The sequence below is a fragment of the Phoca vitulina genome, unplaced genomic scaffold, assembly GCF_004348235.1.
Source record: "Phoca vitulina isolate PV1807 unplaced genomic scaffold, GSC_HSeal_1.0 scaffold12, whole genome shotgun sequence".
In the NCBI taxonomy this organism is placed as follows: Eukaryota; Metazoa; Chordata; class Mammalia; order Carnivora; family Phocidae; genus Phoca; species Phoca vitulina.
The window spans coordinates 1262735-1281519 of record NW_022589715.1 but is presented as its reverse complement, the minus strand read 5'-3'; the positions used below and the strand labels follow the sequence as shown (position 1 = coordinate 1281519).

Sequence of the window (18785 nt, the reverse complement as noted above, 5' to 3'; positions counted from 1 at the left end):
TTTAGAGAAGAGATACCATAAAAGCCAAAGGTGGCTTCATGTAACAGAGGGGATTTACTTGAAGCCTGGAGAGCAGAGTAGAGAGTGGAGGAGGGGAAGAAGGGGGCTTTTGGCAGGAAGGGGAATCAGCGAGATCAAAAGCTCCATTGAAGTCACTTACTCAGCAGCTATCACCAATAGGTTTGAGGTTGACTGGATTTTTTAATGCATATATTTATAGCATATGTGCAACTAAACATGGTTTACGTAACTAGTAATGAGTTCTGACTGTGAGCATGTGAGACAATTAATGACCCCCCTCACTGCGTGAATGCTGGGCAGATCTTTCACGAGGGCTCTTTATTACCACATTTACTTCCAGTCAGAGCTCATTACTCCTAACATAGTCCATGACTCCCTCTTCTGTTGTCTGTGCAGGATTTTAATTATGAGCACTGAGGAAAGCTAAGGAACAAAACCTTCTTTGTTCTCTCAGACTTTGGCATATGATGGCATTTCTTGCCAATAATTATGATTGCTGCGAAAACGCATGAGAAGTTCCAGGAAGAAGTGAACATGGAGACAGTTGTAGTCTCAATCTCCTCACTGTCTCATTCAAAATGTTGGCACACCAAATTAAATTTTCCTCATAGAACCCAATCCACCGTTCATGAGGCAAATCAAAGAGAAACAAGCAAGCACCTTACAATTTTACTCCACCGAAAGAAACACAAGTCAGGCTGTCCCCCTAGATTAAAATGTTTCTGAATACTGATCCTAGAACATAAAACACAGCTGACGTGACCTTGTCACAACTAAAGTGGGTTATCCCTTCTTTAGTGTGTTTTTCCAACTTCACTCAAGTAAAATTTACATACAGTATATGCATTTAATTTTAAGAGTCTAGTTCAATGAGTTTGAACAAATGTAGATCCATTCTTGTGATCACCATCACAATCGAAGTAGACATTTCTTTTTTTTTTTTTTTTTTTTTTTTTTTATTTTTAAAGATTTTATTTATTTATTTGAGACAGAGAGAGAGAGCACATGAGATGGGGGAGGGTCAGAGGGAGAAGCAGGCTCCCTGCCGAGCAGGGAGCCCGATGCGGGACTCGATCCAGGGACTCCAGGATCATGACCTGAGCCGAAGGCAGTCGCTTAACCAACTGAGCCACCCAGGCGCCCGTCGAAGTAGACATTTCTTTATCCATTTACATCTGTTGGGATCGCTGATGGATTCTTAAATCATCACAAATGCAATCATTTTTTAAAGAATTGTGAGATATCTCTGTAAGAATGTTATTCTATAGTTACAAACATAAGGCTTGGTGATATTTCCCTTTGACTCCTTTTCCAGTCTGCCCTGAAATTTCCATTCCTAATTAACCTCATGTCACGAAAAAGACACTAAAGGAAAATTATGCACAAGACAGAGAAGAGCATGCAGGAGTGTCTCCCATGAAGTGTGAAACCTTTAGGTTTCATTTCCATGCCAAAGAATGTTTTATTCCCCAGCTAACTGACCCTTGGTACATCAAGATTTCTAAAAGTGGAAACAAAGTTAACTGAGACTAGGCTTTTAGATATAAATTCTATGAAAATAATTCATAAACCCCAACTCTCTGATTTGTTTTCAATAATGATTGTGCCAAATGGGGATAAACGCATCTACTGGGTATGAATCTCTACCATAAAACATGTATTAAGTGAATATACTAGACCAACCATTAAAAAAAAAGATGTAGGCATTTCCATCACCCTAAAGGTTTCCTTGTGCCCCTTTTCCGTTTGGCTTCTGATCAGCACAGTGTTTTTGAGACTGATCTAAGTTATTGTGTGTACCAACAGCTCTCTCCTCCTTATTGCCGAGTAGTATTCTACCATAAGAATGTGCCTCAATTTGTTGACCCATTCACCTTTGATGAGTGCCTGGACTGTTCACAGTTTGGCTATTATGAATAAAGTTTTAATAAACATTCATGTGTTAGTCTTTGTGTAATCACAGGCTTTCATTTTCCTTGAGTAAATTCCTAGGGGTGGAGTGGCTGAGTCACAAAGTAGGTTTAAATTGTGATAAAACGGTCCCCTAAAGTGGCTGCACCATTTTACATTCCCACAGGCTGGCATGAGAGCTCCAACTTTCCATACTTATTCTAACAGCTCCACAGCTATTCTCATGGGTGTTACGTAGGCAGTCGGTTTTTAGATTTACCTTTCCTTGTTCTGTTGGAAACTAAGATAACCAAGGAAAGACATATTGGATCATTAGCGTCATGTGAAAAATCTCAATTCAAAAAAGATGAAGGAGAGCCCTGAGAACATGAATTTCATCCACAAGAGAAACACACTGCATTACCTAGATGTTTGCCTTAGCATAATGGAAGCACATCAGCTTTGTTCATACTACTTTAAAATCATTTGATTTTCATGCATTTTTCAAAATCTAAGAGAACCTATGTGAGGAAAAGAAACACTTATTCTAAGTGTTTATAAATGATTGCATAGATTTGAAAATTGCATTACATTAGAGCCTGATTTAGTCTAAATTTTTTTGAAAGACCTCTATCTTCAAAAGCAAAAAAAAGAAGAAGAAAAAGAAGAGAAGAGAAGAGAAAAGAAAAAGCAGGCTGAACATTAAGAGAGAGCCCAACACATGGGATGGTCCTGCACCACTGCCTAGGGTGGTGTGAAAGATAGAGCCCTTCTAAGATTTGGGCAACAGGCTTTAAGGAAATGATGTCAATCTTGATCACACCTTCACTAGAGAATGCACTGGTCAAAGTCACCAGAGATCCCCACCTGTTTAATCCCATGGTCAATTCTGGCCCTCATCTTGCTTAGCAGCACTGTTTGACAACAGTTCATGACTCCCTCCTCCCTGAAATGTTTTCTTCTCTTGGATTTTGATTTTCATCCTTCCTCTCTTGCCACTCGGTCTCAATCCCCTTTGCTTGTTCCTATCCTCCTCCTCACTTATAAGTGGGGGGCCAGGACTCCATCTTCGACCCCTTTTCTCTTCTAACTATCCTTACTCCCTTGGTGATGTCTTCTAATTTCACAGCTTAAACACTATCTATATGTTAATGACTCACAGCCCAGGACTGAATTCCACACACACAGGTCCATCTGCCTTTCAGATCAGCCCCCTCCCCCCTTCCACACTTCCCATATACCCCCTTTTATTTTTCTCCATAGCATTTATTGCCACTTAACAAACTATATATTTTACTTATTTATCATGCATATCTCCCTCCCTAGAATGTTAGCTCCACAAAGGAAAGAATTTTTGTCTGTTTGGTTTATTACTATATATCCTATACCTAACAATACCTGGTACATCCTTGGCATGCAAATATTTGTGTAATGAATGCATACATGAAAAGAATGAATGATTTTGACTTGGAAAGAAATGTCACAAGGAAACAAATACAAGCACTTCTTTTCTCACCTTTTTTGATTTGGTCCACAAAGAAACGACCAAGAGAGAGGGGCCACAGAAAGGCAGAGTAAATCATAAATCTTCTTTTGCAGGCTTTGCAAGGGACTAGCATGGAGCAATCATAGTGATGGGTTGGGGAAGGGGCTAAGGCGTGCACGGAAATAGAGATTGTATCTAGAAAGGGAACAAGTCAGAAGCAGGGCCTTTGAAGGCTGAGAGGCCAAGACCTCTAATAACCAGAACAATGGAGGCCACCCTTCACAGGCTGAATGGCTACTGAGCATGTTGGCGCAAGTAACACATAGACATTAGCACAATACTTGTGATTCTGACTCTGATTCTGACTTCCAGAAGGACTGTAGGATAACACTTCAAGAAAACAAGGCCTTTGGCAGAATTATTAGAGGAAAGTCACACATGTAAATATAAAAGCCAACAAGAAAGATGGTTCTTCCTCCCACAGCTGTGAGAGGCATGTGAACAGCAACAGCTCAGTTAATTACAGCTAAATACCACTGGGGAGGGTCGGAAACACTACTAGTTGGGAATTAGCAGGCTGAAGTGCTATTATAGTTTCAAAGACAGCACTGAATTAGTTGAATGGACTCCAATTCTATTTATAACTTAGAACACCAGGGAAATTAGCCCTGACTTTAAGAGACAAAGGACCAATTATATACTCCAAAAGAAGCCTTCTTATTGAATATCTATGTTAACAATGATGAGCAAATTGGCTAAAAAGTTTTTGTTTGGCTTTTCATGCGGTTGATGTTGATAGAATAAAAAATCCTGGACTTCTGATGAGATGGGCAACACATTAAAACAGCCAAAATACAGGAATGCGCCTTCTACTGAGGACCAATCAATAGCCTTGGTTGCCCTCTGGGTCGGTCAGGGGTTAGGACAGAAGAGATGCTGGTGGTCAGTTTAGGTTTTCAGGGCCTTAGCATGTGCCCCGTCACCTATTTATTCTGGAAGAGGTTCTTCCATGGCTAGTCCCCAGCTGCATGCCTGCCTCTCCCACCTTAGAAAGACACTATGTTGAATCATTAACAGTTATCCCTATGTTACAGAGTTCCCAATACACAATTTTTCTTTTCTTTTTTTTTTTTTTAAAGATTTTATTTATTTATTTGAGAGAGAGAGAGAATGAGATAGAGAAAGCATAAGAGGGAGGAGGGTCAGAGGGAGAAGCAGACTCCCTGCCAAGCAGGGAGCCCGATGCGGGACTCGATCCCGGGACTCCAGGATCATGACCTGAGCCGAAGGCAGTCGCTTAACCAACTGAGCCACCCAGGTGCCCCCAATACACAATTTTTCAATCAAATTTCATTATTTAGATCATCACTTGTTTGCCTATTTTTCAATAGGTATGTTGATTACAACTTTTCAATAGAGTCATTAGCCCTTTGAAGACTATTATTACCTTAGGATCAAATCCTAGATGATTTACTTATTCAGCAATAACATACATTTTAAGGCCTCTGAAACTGTCCCAACTGCCCTCTGGAAAGTTTGTCTCTGGTTGTGCCAAGTTCTCTGGTCAGTAAACTAGGATGCTATGAAGTATAATGGATCTTTCCCAACCAAGAGGGACTGACAAGGGAGAAAGTATCATGGCCATTTTTCACTGTGTATCACATTTGTGCCACAAAACCACTCCCTAAAAAGCTCATGTGTTTCTCTCCAAGGTGGGGTTTAACCCCTCACTCACAGACTCTAACTCTTCATATTTCTGGTCTCACAACTGACAGGTTCTACATGCGGGACATCAGAGGATGAACTGGGAAAAAACGGTGAGTTGGGTAGACAATGAGCACAGAGAGTTCACATGTGACAGGCTGGTGAAAGACCAGCCGACCACCCCACAGGCTCTGAGGCACAGCACGTGGTGGGGTGGTTACAATTATACCATGCTCTACACCTAGGGTATCTTTTAGAAATACTTATGCAAAAAACTCAAAATTGAATTAAAGTTTAGTTTTTTTCTTTTTTTAAGATTTTATTTGTCAGAGAGAGAGAGAGAGCACAAGCAGAGGGAGCGGCAGAGGGAGAAGCAGGCTCCCCGCGGAGCAGGGAGCCTGATGCAGAACTCGATCCCAGGACCCTGGGATCATGACCTGAGCTGAAGGCAGACGCTTAACGACTGAGCCACCCAGGCGTCCTAAAGTTTAGCTCTTAAAAACTTCCCAGCTATCTGGAAAATTCACTTGTGTTTACTTATTTGCATGCTGGTCCTGCATAAATAAGGTATTACTGTTCAGAACTATATACCCAGGATAAACCATCTAAAGCTGAGAAAAGTGAAATGGACTCTTTACTCATTTAGCTGGCAACATTCTTCTAAACCACGGCTCTGAGCAGTGCAAGGAAAACCTGGATTCTACTGGCTTCTTTTCATTATTTGTGTGACCATGGGGAAAATGATTTTGCAGGAACCTAATGTCCTGACTGTGAGGTCAAAAGGTTGGACTCAAGTACAAAACCCAGGATGATGCCCACATTTTTCTGCGATTCTGCAGTCAGGAGCAATTCTCACCTTCACAGTGGTCCCCAAGGGCGGATGCTCTGTAACCTCGGTCACAAACACAGAGGAAAGAGCCCTCTGTGTTCCTGCACTGTCCATTACTGCAGAGATGATGGTGCTGACATTCATCAATATCTATGGGCAAGAGAGTAAAAAAACACTGTATAAGTGGTACTTTAAAAATATTTTTAATCATGCATGTAAAGAAGTCTATAAATTATCTAGGTTATAATTAATTTAGACTCTTTGTTATATGAATTAAACTGATCTCTAGTAAAAGGTCATGAATCCCCCAGGAGGGAAAATCCAGATGAACTTAAAATCTTAACCAGTAAGCTAAGAATCTGTACATATTAATCCCAATGTTCACTGATGAGTGGCAAATACTTTGCTGTCATCTGTAAGCCTCAATTTAGCTTCTCAAATCTCTTTTATACGTTCAAATAGAACACTGAGCTTAAAAGCACTTAGGCCTGTAACAGTCTGAAGAAGAGGTCAGCAAACTATAGCTCTACTACTGTAATCAAAATTTTATTGGAAAATAGCACCAAAAATTCATGTACTATCTGGCCCTTTACAAGAGAAGTTTGTAAAAGTGTCATGGCATAAACATCTTCATTTCTTTTTCACAGATACACCCTTCAGCCCCTTGGCAATTAGGCTTCCATTTTTTTTTCTCTCTCAGTGATTTTCTGGCCAAATCTAATGGCCCTTCCCTCCTCTCAGCCAATTTGATCTTTGCATTGCCACTGAATCTCTTTTCTTAACCCACATATCCTCAGCTTAGAGATGATTTTTTTTGTAACCCAACCCTGAGCTCAGGCTCAGCACACACACGTGTCATATCCACACATCAGAAGGCACATGATATATGGCATGTATTCAATTATTTTACTTTTACCATTAGATTTTAAGTTTCCTGAGGGCAGGACTATGTCTACCACATCCTTTATGACTTAAATGATCTAGTGTTTCACAGTGAGTAGGCATTAATTCATGTTGTTTGTTGACAGGCTTTATTCTTCACATCTGAGTACATTTACCTACTTCTGGCAATGGGATTCTAGAAGAGCCAACACAAACATCAGTTTCTTTTTTTTTTTTTTTTTAAAGATTTTATTTATTTATTTGACAGAGAGAGACACAGCGAGAGAGGGAATACAAGCAGGGGGAGTGGGAGAGGGAGAAGCAGGCTTCCCGCGGAGCAGGGAGCCCGATGCGGGGCTCGATCCCAGGACCCTGGGATCATGACCTGAGCCGAAGGCAGACGCTTAACAACTGAGCCACCCAGGCGCCCTAAACATCAGTTTCCATAGGGACCCCGCACAACTCTGCTCTCCCTCGCTCTGTTACAGCATCATGTTGATTATCATGGCATTTGGCACCTAAATTGGTTTGCCCCTATTGATAATTTGATGGGTGGTTTTGCTTGTATCTTATTTTTGGTAGTGACATCACAGGCTCTTCAAAAGAAAGCCTTATTATATTATCTGTAGACTGACCTCTTCCCTTATTATACATTCATTTGTAGTTCTCAATGCACGGTGGGCATTTGATAAATGCTTAGCTAATTAGGGTCAGGAGTCACAGAATAAAGTAAAAAACTTTGAGAGGGACTTGTAGAATCTAGAACGAATTACTTAATTTATCTGTGTGCATGAGTATGCTTGTGTGTGCTCTCAACTCCTAGATTAGGAATTGTAATGTCTTTCCTTGTTCAAGAAAGGGGAAACTGAGGAAGGTCGTGATGATACTGGTTGATCTCGTTGTGGTACCATCATTTATAATAGCATCTCAGAAGACATTTGCACTCATTAAATAGTCAAAGTTTACATACAGCCATGGACATGATTTGTTTCCTTATTGGTCCTGTAGACTGTATATTCTGTTCTTAAATGGCACTTAAATGACCTTTCTTTTCAAGAACTCTAGACTCTTGTGCTTGTCCACCAGTGATACCATCATATCAAGCTCAGGAAGCATATACTTATTGAGAAGTGAAGTAATTCTGTGAAAGATTCGATGAAATATATTTTTTAAGTCTGAGGTCAACCTCAGCGAGATCCAAAATACTATCACCTGTAGAAACAGGACATATTTCACAAACTTGATCTGTGATATAAGGGGGATGCTGTTTCTTTCAGTCTTGGGCTGATATAATAACCTTCCAATTGCTGAAATCTGAGTAGGTAAAATTTTCAAATGAATTAAATAGAACTGATTTTCTGCAGCAAGGAATTACACAGAGAGCAATGCTTTTTCTTCCTAAGATGAATGCTCAGCCACTGATCACGAATACCTTCTTTTTCAAATTTAACACTTTTCCATCCTGTGTTACTGATTTTTCTGACTTAAGCTGAGGTCCCTTGCTTTTTGGCACTCTCATGCAACCATCCAGTTAGCTTCTGAAAGACACTCCCTTTACTGAGTACCGTTTCTCAGGCCAGGGGCCTTAAATGAAAACCACAGTAGTTCACATAGCCACGCTCCTACCTTCACACTGGTCTTTCGCCGCTGATAGCTGGTACCCCTGCCCACAGGTACACCTGAAGGAGCCCTCCGTGTTTCTGCACTGCCCATTCATGCACAGATTCCCTTGCTGACACTCATCAATATCTGTAAATAAAAGAGTGACAATTATTTTAAATTAGGCCTGTAACTAGAACATACCGTTACCTAAACTTTGAGCCTATAAATCAAGCTACGAAATCAGGTCCTAAAGATCAATGTCTAACTATTATTTTCTTCTGAGAATATCTTATTATTTAAAATGCATCTGAAAGGTTTTGCCAGGAGAACTCCATTTGGGGCACAGTCCTTCCCCTCAAGTATGACCAATAACTACCCATTTCCTGAGCAAAGCCATATTTCTTAGCCTCTCATGTGGCATTAATCTTTTGAACTGTATCCTGATGTAAGCAAGGTGTCACATTATCTCATGTTTCCTGAAATAGCTCACATAAACTATTAATGTAATTGCAGCTCATGAATCCATTTTTTAATTAACTTTTTAGAGAAATTAATTTGGTTTACTAGAAACTTTTGTTTCACTTATTTGTAAATAAAACGGATCAACACCACAGCAAGTCCTGCCTGCCTACTATTGACTGCCAATAGAGAAATTAAATCAGTGAGCTGAATGTCGCTTTCAGAACGATGTTGTACCTTTCCAAATGCTCTAAGTCTATTAGCTTTAGGAGTGGTCGACAGCAAAGAACAGCCTATGCCACATTTTCTTTCAGCACATTCTAGTAAGTACTTGAGACGTCAGTTCAAGAACTTAAGACCAACAAGAGCGTGTGGAGCTCGTTGGATCTCACGTAATGTCTGACAACATTTTTAGTGCCTTGGACTCTTTTTGACTTTCTCAAAGAAGATGACAAATTAAGCATTCCCATGTGAAGATGTCTGCAGCGAGAATATACCCTCCATTCCAAGTACTGTCAGGGTATGCCAGACATCTTACATAAGTTACTCATTTACGTCGGGAATACTGTCAGAAGTAATTCATTATAAGTAATGACACACACACTTGGAACAACTTGAGGCAACCCAGTTATCTTGAATAAGGTGATCTTGGGGTCTTTAAAATGACCACAGGGACAGAGGCAGTGTAATTCCACAGATTAAAAAAAAAAAAGCCTTTTTCTTTTCTGACGAGGGACAAAATTCCTACGACAAAAGAATGCTTTCTAATAAAACAGGCATGCAGGACAAATGTCTTCTCTCTTTTGTGCCAAGAGATAAATAGAAAACAGCGTTTTCCCTGAAAAGGATTTAGGGGACTTTCATACATATCACTGTGACAAATCCAGCTCAGAGTTAAAATAGAGACTATCTCCAGGTATTTATAAATTTAGGACGTATAATGCTAAAATGTACAAAGAGATACAAAAACACAGACACAAAAAAGAAATAAAGAAACAAGTACTGAATTAATACATGAGACAGCACATTCACAACATGAAAAAAAGTTGTCAGTACATTTAGTGAGGTGAAAACCCCAAGTCAATATTTAGCACTAAGGTGAAATTTGGCAGTTGCTGGAATATTGGAAAAGGGACAGATTTAAGATCTGGGAAGAATTTGACATCGGTGAGCTGACGTGGTTTGGGAAAGATTATGAAATAATTACAGAAAAAGGATGTTATATAAATTATTATCGTAAAAAGGGTGGGCTTTGATTGGGGAGTAAGGAAAATAATCAGTGTATATGTAGGTTTCTAAAGCAGCGGATGGGGATCTTGCCTGACCCCATCCCACACTGCAATGCAGAGACCAGGAAAACCAGAGTAGGGGGCAAGGTTCACTGGCAAGAGGCGGTAACAGCCCTTTCCCACCTCTAACCTTTGACATGTGCAGCTTTCTCTGCCTCCTAAGGTTTTCTCCCTTCCATATTCAAAATTTTAGGACCAAGGTCGAACAGCAGTACCTCGGAAAGGTTTCCCAGCAGCACGCAAGCAGGATTAGCTTTAACAGAACTTTGTACATGCCTATGATCTGGTGAATAACAACATCAACTACGTGTCAGACTCTGTCCCTGTGTTATCTCATTCTCCACACATTACCTCTGTTTCTGTATTTTTTTACACAATCCTCACATCCACCTGAGTAGGTACCATTACTGTTGCCTTTCTGCAGATGAGCAAGTAAGGCTTAGTGAAGGAAGAAAACTTACCCAAGCTCACACTTCTGAGTGTCCAAACTAGGTTCTGATATACTGCACTCCTCCTTTTTAAACTAAACTCCAGACTTCATTTGGGTTTCACCAGTTTTTTTGATTCATGCACTCTCTCTGTTCCAGGACCCAATCCAGGGTACCACACTGTATTTAGGGGTCCTGTCTCCCCCATCTTTCCTTATTCTTCACAACTTTAACAGTCTTGAGAGTATGGGCCAGACTCCTGTAGAATGTCGTCAATCTGGATTTGTCTGATGTTTTTCTCATGATTAGAGGTTGGGGTTATGGGTTTTTGGAAGGAATAAATACAAAGGTGAAACGCTCTGGCCCCCACATAAGGTCAGGGGTGTATGACATCCCTGTGACATTGCTGATACTGTTAACCTTCATCACTTGGTACTTTATTATCTACAATGATCTGTAGTAGGTTTCTATCTTTTCCAACCAATAAAAGTCCTTTGAGAGATTAAAACCTCTCAGTAGCATCTGCATTTGAACACAGTGCCTGGAACACGTGGGTTCCAGGATACACCCAAAAGAAAGGGAAGGATGAAGAGAAGCTTCCACAGCTGAGCATCACATAGAGGGGACACAGTGTTCCTAGGGCTGGCATCAAATGATGGTGTGAATTTGGGCAGGCTGGGAAGCCTTCTTAGAGAGGAGCAGGCTCAGCTGGGATGGCTGAGTAAGAAAGAGTGAAAAAGTGGTTAAAAGTCATTCACCCAACATGTGCTTCCTCAGAGCATTATCCCTCTAGAGAGTCTAATCCCCCAATTTTAGAGATGGTATGAGACTGGAAATCTGAGTTTATTTATCCAAGGTTGCACGGCGAACCACTAGAAGAACTTGGTAGGAAGGCTGCAGATGTGGGCTGGCAGGAAAAGGACCCGGAGGGCAGGGAGTTGCGCCCACCTGACCTGCTCCGCTGGGAGTGGCCAGTGTTCCACCGTACACAAGGAGTTGGGCCCCCAATGTGGAGGTCGGTGAATGTGCTACTGCCAGTGGGAGATGCTATAATTCTCACAAGACAGTAAGATATCTGTTTACTACTTGCCTACCATGGTGAGAAATTAACCTCCACCCTACATCCTTCACTTTGAGATACTTCAGAAAGAAGAAAAATTCACTTACTTCCTCTCTTCCTCCCCTGCAAAGAGCATGCTTTTAGGTTTAAAGAACTAGGAGCAGAAAGGAAGCCATCCACAGATTTGACCAGAGAATAAATTTAAACTTAAAAAAAAGCATTATGCCAAGAAAAATTAGAGAAACCTTGGACAAATTACAACAATAATACCCCCAAAAAATATATTTGTAATGCACAGACACATGTATATAATGGTTTACACATGTATTATAAAGTGTTCATATAGATGGATTAAAAAACCTGATAAATGGGAACAGATATAACATAAATTTACACAAAAAAATACAAATGTTTAACAAACATATGAAATAAATGTTGTAATAATTACAAGTGTCCAGAGAATTAACAGATACAAGCATAACTAATAATCTTTTAGAATTAAAAGAAACACATTTTAAAAATTAGAAATTAGTGTTCAGTCAAAATAATAAAAGACATTGGGATGCCTGGGTGGCTCAGTCGTTAAGCGTCTGCCTTCGGCTCAGGTCATGATCCCAAGGTCCTGGGATCGAGCCCCACCCACATCAGGCTCCCTGCTTGGCGGAAAGCCTGCTTCTCCCTCTCCCACCCCCCCGCTTGTGTTCCTGCTCTTGCTATCTCTCTCTCTGTCAATTAAATAAATAAAATCTTTAAAAAATAATAATAAAAGACATTAAAAACATTTTACCCAATTATTCCACTTTTATAAATAAGGAAATAATCCTAAAATTCAGACCAAGTTTTATTAAAAAAAAAAAAAACTTGTTAGATTTGCTGTTTTTTAACATAATGATGAGAAGTTTTAAAAAAAAATGTAATTGTTCAACACATGAACAGCAAGAAAATGCTGAAATAGTAATACACTGACTCTTAAGCAGCTTTCAAAAATAATATTTGAAAAGAGTTTTTAATGATGTGTAAAATGCTTATGATATACTATTAAACGACAAAAAGCAAGATACAAAATCATACATATATTATCTTACTGATCGAAAATATCCATGAGATAGGACTACTGATGAATGAGATTGAGAAATTGTTATTTTTGTTTTGCTTATTTTCTGTGTTTGCTAGATTTTCTAAAATGAATGTTTTTTTAAAAAGATCTTTTTAATTTATTTATTTGAGAGAGAGAAAGGGAGGGAGTGAGAGAGAGCATGGTGGGGGGGCAATGGAGAAGCAGGCTCCTGCTAAGCAGGGAGCCCAATGTGGGGCTCGATCCCAGGACCCTGAGATCATGACCTGAACCGAGGGCAGAGGCTTAACAGACTGAGCCACCCAAGGCGCCCCTAGGATGAATGTTTTTTAATAGCAATTTTATTGAGATATAATTTACCACCACATAATTCATCTAAAGTGTACAATTCAATGTTTTTTAGTATAGTCACAGAGTTGTGGAACTGTGTGTATTGTTTTTATAATGAGAAGAAATGAAATAATTAGGTCTGTGGTTTATAGATGCTCTCTAAAAATATGCTGTTTTCCTTTATGTAAATAGATATGGTCTGTATGTAACCACAATGAGGAGTGACTTTCAAAGGCGCCAACAAAAATGTGCTCCAAGTAGCTCAGTCAAAATAAATGACAGGTAGCATGGTTCTCTCTCTCTTTTTATTTTTTGGTTCCCTTTTCTAAGCTAATTACTCTAACATATTCTCAAATGCAGTTCAAATAAAAAACAGAAATCTGATCACAGCATTTACCTTTGCAGCGCTTGTGGTCTGGCGTCGGGGTATAACCCTTGTGGCATGAACACATGTAGGAGCCTTCAAGGTTGGAGCAAGTACCGTTTGTGCAGACCTGTGGTTCCAGGCATTCATCCACATCTTGAAGAATGTTGCAGAAGGGGGAAAAAACCCACAAAGAGAGAAAAAAAGAAAACACGAATAAAGTTGAATTTGGCTAAAAATAGAAAGAGCGCATCCTCAAACAGGGACAGATTCTTTAAGATAAGCTTTCAAATTAGCCCAAAGGAGGAACAGGAGCTCTGGTGTGAGCTGCATGTATCATAGTTCTATGTCTTGATTTACTTTATGCAAACTCAAAAAAGGAACCAAGCATGCTCTGTGAATCAATTCCATGGAAAGCTCGTCGTAGAGGGGAGGGCAGAAGAGACAGCAGTTTAGGAGTAGCATCCCCTGCACAATGAAGTATTCCAAAGAATCAAAGACGTACTGAGGTCTAGCTATGGAACTGATGAATTCAGCAGGAAGGGAGGGTTCGAGAAAGCCAAAGACAGGACTCGGGACCTGAAGAAACCACAAGAGGTCTTAGCAGAAAGATAAAAAAAAACTCTGATAAAATGTTCAAAGACAGCATTGAATCGGTATTATAAAAACCAATCTAGGGGACAAACAAGCTTAGTGGGCAGTTTGAAGGTAGGGGACAGACTGTAGAGATAGATAAAATAATTGCTCATCTTCACCAAGCCCTTACTGCATGGAAACAGGAAAGGCTGTCCATGTATATGAGCTTATTTAATCCTAACAGGAGCCATAGAAGCCAACCATTTTATAGACAAAGGAACCAGGATTCAAAGAAGTTCCAGCAGATTGCCCAAGGCCACATGATTTGAGAAACTGGTGGCTCATAGGGGCATCCAGTCAGCTTAACTCCAAAGCCCATCCTTTTGACCTGTTTCTATTAACACAAGTTAAGTGTAGTGATAGAAACCGCTGAAGAGAGAATTAGGAATGTTTGTTTTTATTATTTGCTAACACAGCATTTATATAGAAAATCATCAATGTGTTCACTGATTTCATTCAGCTTTCATTATGTTCTTACTAGAATATTGTTAATTCAGGGGCACCTGGGTGGCTCAGTTCGTCAAGTGTCCGACTCTTGAGTGATTTCGGCTTAGGTCATGATCTCAGGGTTGTGAGATCGAGCCCCCCGTTGAGCTCCAGTGGGGAGCCTGCTTGAGATTCCTTCCTCTTCCTCTGCCCCGCCCCTGCTCACTCTCTCCCTCTCTCTAAAATAAATACATCTTTTTGAAAAAAGATGTTAATTCACAAAGAAAAACTTGAGTTCTGTGCCCCACCTAAATGCTTTTGTTAAGTCCATTGTATGTTGTAGTTGAGAAGACTGTGTAGCATGAACAACCAACACCGTAAGAGGAAAAATTTAAACCACTAAGTGCTGAAACTACACACAGCATCATGATGTAGGCTTAATTTTACAGCAGTCTGTAACTCAATCCAGGCATCTTAATCATAAGGCAGACCAACAATACGGAGGAAAATGCTCTTGACTACATCCATTTCATTTTGCAATGCTCGCCATGAAAGCAATAAAGCTTGCCACCCTCCTAATGTTAACAGGCAGAGAGTCACGAACACATGAACATCAGAGATCTAGTTCTAATTCAGCATTCCAGAGTTTGGACTGCATTCATTTGCATGACATTTCCTTAAACCTGTATTCTAGTTTTCTCTCTCTCTCTTTTTTTTTTTTAGATTTTATTTATTCATTTGAGGCAGATACAGAGAAAGAGAGAATGAGCAGGGGGAGAGGCAGAGGGAGAGGGAGAAGCAGGCTTCCCGCTGAGCTGGGAGCCTGATGTGGGGTTCGATCCCAGGACCTGAGATCATGACCTGAGCCGAAGGCAGACACTTACCCATCTGAGCTACCCAGGCGCCCCTGTACTCTAGTTTTCTTAAAATGATATCTAGAAATAGAGTAGTACCAAAATGAGGCTATGGTGTGTGAGCATGCATGCACACACACAGCAAACTGAAAACAGCCAACCAACTGGCATTGTCTGAGTGCTCTACCTCGCTTTCACAAAATCAGTTATGGTGAACTGGACCCTACTCTATGATAACAAAAAGAGCACTTCCAGACTGACTCATTGTCCATCCTTTCTTTGGTTGTGGGAGTGCACTTTTATAAACACCAAATGCAAACAACTTGAAAGAAGAAGCTAAACGCTGGAGCCAAAATAAATAATGGGATAGAATGAGCCTAGACACTAGGCATGTAAATTCCAGACAGCAACATTAAAATGTCACGTCTGGTATCTGGATCGGTCTCAAAAATGTTAAAAAAGTTGAAAAAGGTATGGATTGTTCTCTTTAATTATGTATGCACCAGGAAATGTGATTTATAGGGCTACAGGATATAACAACAAAATCAATTTCTAAGACCATATCTTCTCTAGTTAAAGCAAATTAACAGACAGTACAGATGATCGTTCACGAAATACTTTCAAAATACTTGATACTAAGGCGCCTGGGTGGCTCAGTCGGTTAAGTGTCCAACTCTTGATTTTGGCTCAGGTCATAATCTCAGGGTCGTGAGATCAAGCCCCACATTGGGCTCTTCAGTCAGCGTGGAGTCTGCTTGTCCCTCTCCCTCTGCTCCTCCACTCACTTGCAAACACACTCTCTCATTCTCAAATAAATTCTTTAAAAAAATACTTGATACTTACACTTGAATTAACAGTACCACAGTGCCTATTTAAGAGCTGCTAAGAGAGTTGATCTTAAAAGTCCTCATCATAAGAAAAAAAAATTTTTTAATTCTGTAACTATGGTGATAGACTTTCACCCGACTTACTGTCATCATTTTGTAATGTATACAAATATCAAATGATTATGTTCTAAACCTGAAATTAATATAATGCTATAGAGTATCATACCTCCATTTAAAAAAAAAACAGAATATATAGTAGGAAGGTGCCTGGAGTGGGACCTCACTTGACGGATGTAAAAGGAGTGAAATAAACTCAGTGTTTTATCTTTCACCCAGACCTATCTCTTAAACTGCAGACCCACACAACCTAGTTGGTCAGCATACTGGACATTTCCCCTTGATGTCCCATAGGCACCTCTGAGTCTTCACAGTCCAAACTGATCTTTCTCCCTGGGTTTCTTTTATTCCAGGTCAATATATGATACCACTATCCACTCAGATGCCCACGTCAGAAACTGGGAGTCATCCTTTCTAGATTTCTTATTCTCCCTCTTTCCCCACATTCGATTTAAAACAGTCAAATCAATTCTATCTTCCCAATATCTCTCAAATACACCTGCTTCATTTCATTCTTACTACCACCATTCTGTCTCACATGGGTTACCGCCATAGTTTGTTTCCCTACTTCAAGTCTCGCCCTCTCTAATCCACTATCCAGCTGGTAGCCAGAGTCATCTGAAATACAAACACAATCAATGGTATTGCTCCTTTAAAAACCCTCAGTGGTTTCCAGCGTTCTTCCATTAAGTCAAAGATACAAACCTATGGGGCCCTGAGTGTTATCAACAGAAAGCCTGCCCTCAGTTCTTACTTCAAACCCTTGGGAGAATCAGTGTTCTGGGAAACAAGGTAGTCCTTATCCACCCCACCATCCAACACCCATAGCCTCTTACCCTTGCTGCAGAGGGAGACGGTTAAGTCTTTGGTTTTCTGTATTGGAGCTCAAATCGATCTTACTCTAGGGTGATGGTCTTGTACAAGAGTCAGATTACCCAAATTCTTGTGATGTATATACATAATCAGTTCAAAAGGGAAACGTCATGAAAAACACTGTGTCCACAGAAAAATGTGTTCCAAACTCCCAAAATACAATATACCAATGGGCTTTTGGGACATAATTTGGCATTTGCTATCCAGTGAATTAATTAAACCTCCCACAGTAAGAAAACTGCCAGGGGTTTATGAGGTCAGCACTTTGTGGATATGATCGTTCAAAAGTCTATGAATCCACCCCAGTATACTATTACCCAATCCAAACTGATCATTGTCATCTACAGCACCCCGAGAGACTCTAACAGAGGCCTGTGGGAAACCAGATATGCCATGTCTATAGGATTTCATGATCTGCTCCTCTCAGAAGCCTGTCAGAAGAGGCAGTCAGAACAGTGGGCATGATTTGTCCTTAGTAAACCCTGGCTGATTCTTTTTTTTTTTTTTTTAAGATTTTATTTATTTATTTGGGGGGGAGGGAGAAAGCATGAGCAGGGGGAGGGACAGGCAGAGGGAGAAGCAGACTCTCTGCTGAGCAGGGAGCCTGATGTGGGGCTCAATCCCAGGACCCTGGGATCATGACCTGCGCCAAAGGCAGACACTTAACCAACTGAGCCATGCAGGCACCCCAACCCTGGCTGATTCTTATGATCATCTTTTTCTTTTAAAATGTTTCACCTTGGGGTGCCTGGGTGGCGCAGCTGGTTAAGTGTCCGACTCTTGGTTTCGGCTCAGGTCCTGATCTCAGGGTCATGAGATTGAGCCCTGCGTAAGACACCCTCTCTTGCTCCCTCTGCCTCTCCCTCTCTCTCTCAAATAAATAAATAAATTCTAAAAAAAAAAAAAAACACAAAAAAACGTTCCACCTCATCATTTGAATCCTGCAGCCTACAGTTCTTTGTCAAGATTAACATGAAGCTCAATGGTCATTAGTTCCCGAACTCCAGCTTCTTTTTTCTTTGGGGGGAAATGAGGACATTAATCTCTTTCCAGCTCTCTGGCAACTTTCCATTCTCCACAATTTTTACAAAGATGACTTTCAGCTGGCCAGCAAATCCACCTGCAAATTCTCTCATTGCCTTGGGATGTAATTTCTCTGGGTCAGGAACCCTTTCGAAATTTCCCTTCCTAATGTCCTGGGAAAACACAAGATAGCATGAAGCCCCTCTCTGATGGTTCAGAGGGTATTCAGTGGCTGACCTCACACAAGTCAGTTCAAGGCTATGATGCCTCCTTCCACTTCACCTATCAGCTCCTTGAGGTTGGTGAGAGTTGGCTCCAGAGCAACAGTTTACCTGCCTTACTTCCTGTACTTTCAAGGAAATTAATCTCTCAACACTGCGCATCAGTCATATTTCAGAGGCCATTGAGTCTCATTTAATTCCTTAATGAGCACCACAGACTTCAATGAGTGAGCACCATTTGATATGTGAAGTAAACATCTTACTCTGTCACAATGACTACAGGAAAATACAGATTACTCCCCACCCCCAATATGACATTACTTCAGTGATCCCTCGACTATTCTGTACACATAGTCTTTTATAGTAAAGATGATGGCAGAACATACTGG

The 18785-nt window shown here is 40.4% G+C and overlaps 1 protein-coding gene across 8 annotated transcripts in view; it reads right to left on the bottom strand.

Moving 5' to 3' along the window:
* Positions 1-18785, bottom strand: part of LTBP1 (latent transforming growth factor beta binding protein 1) — a 389228-nt gene that overhangs the window by 82858 nt on the left and 287585 nt on the right. For all 8 annotated transcript variants that reach the window (XM_032410265.1, XM_032410266.1, XM_032410267.1 and 5 more), the window contains 3 exons: positions 13453-13575; positions 8439-8561; positions 5958-6080 (listed from right to left, as the gene is read on the bottom strand). In XM_032410265.1, the coding sequence (XP_032266156.1) occupies positions 5958-6080; positions 8439-8561; positions 13453-13575 (369 nt within the window). The remainder of the gene's footprint in view (positions 1-5957; positions 6081-8438; positions 8562-13452; positions 13576-18785) is intronic.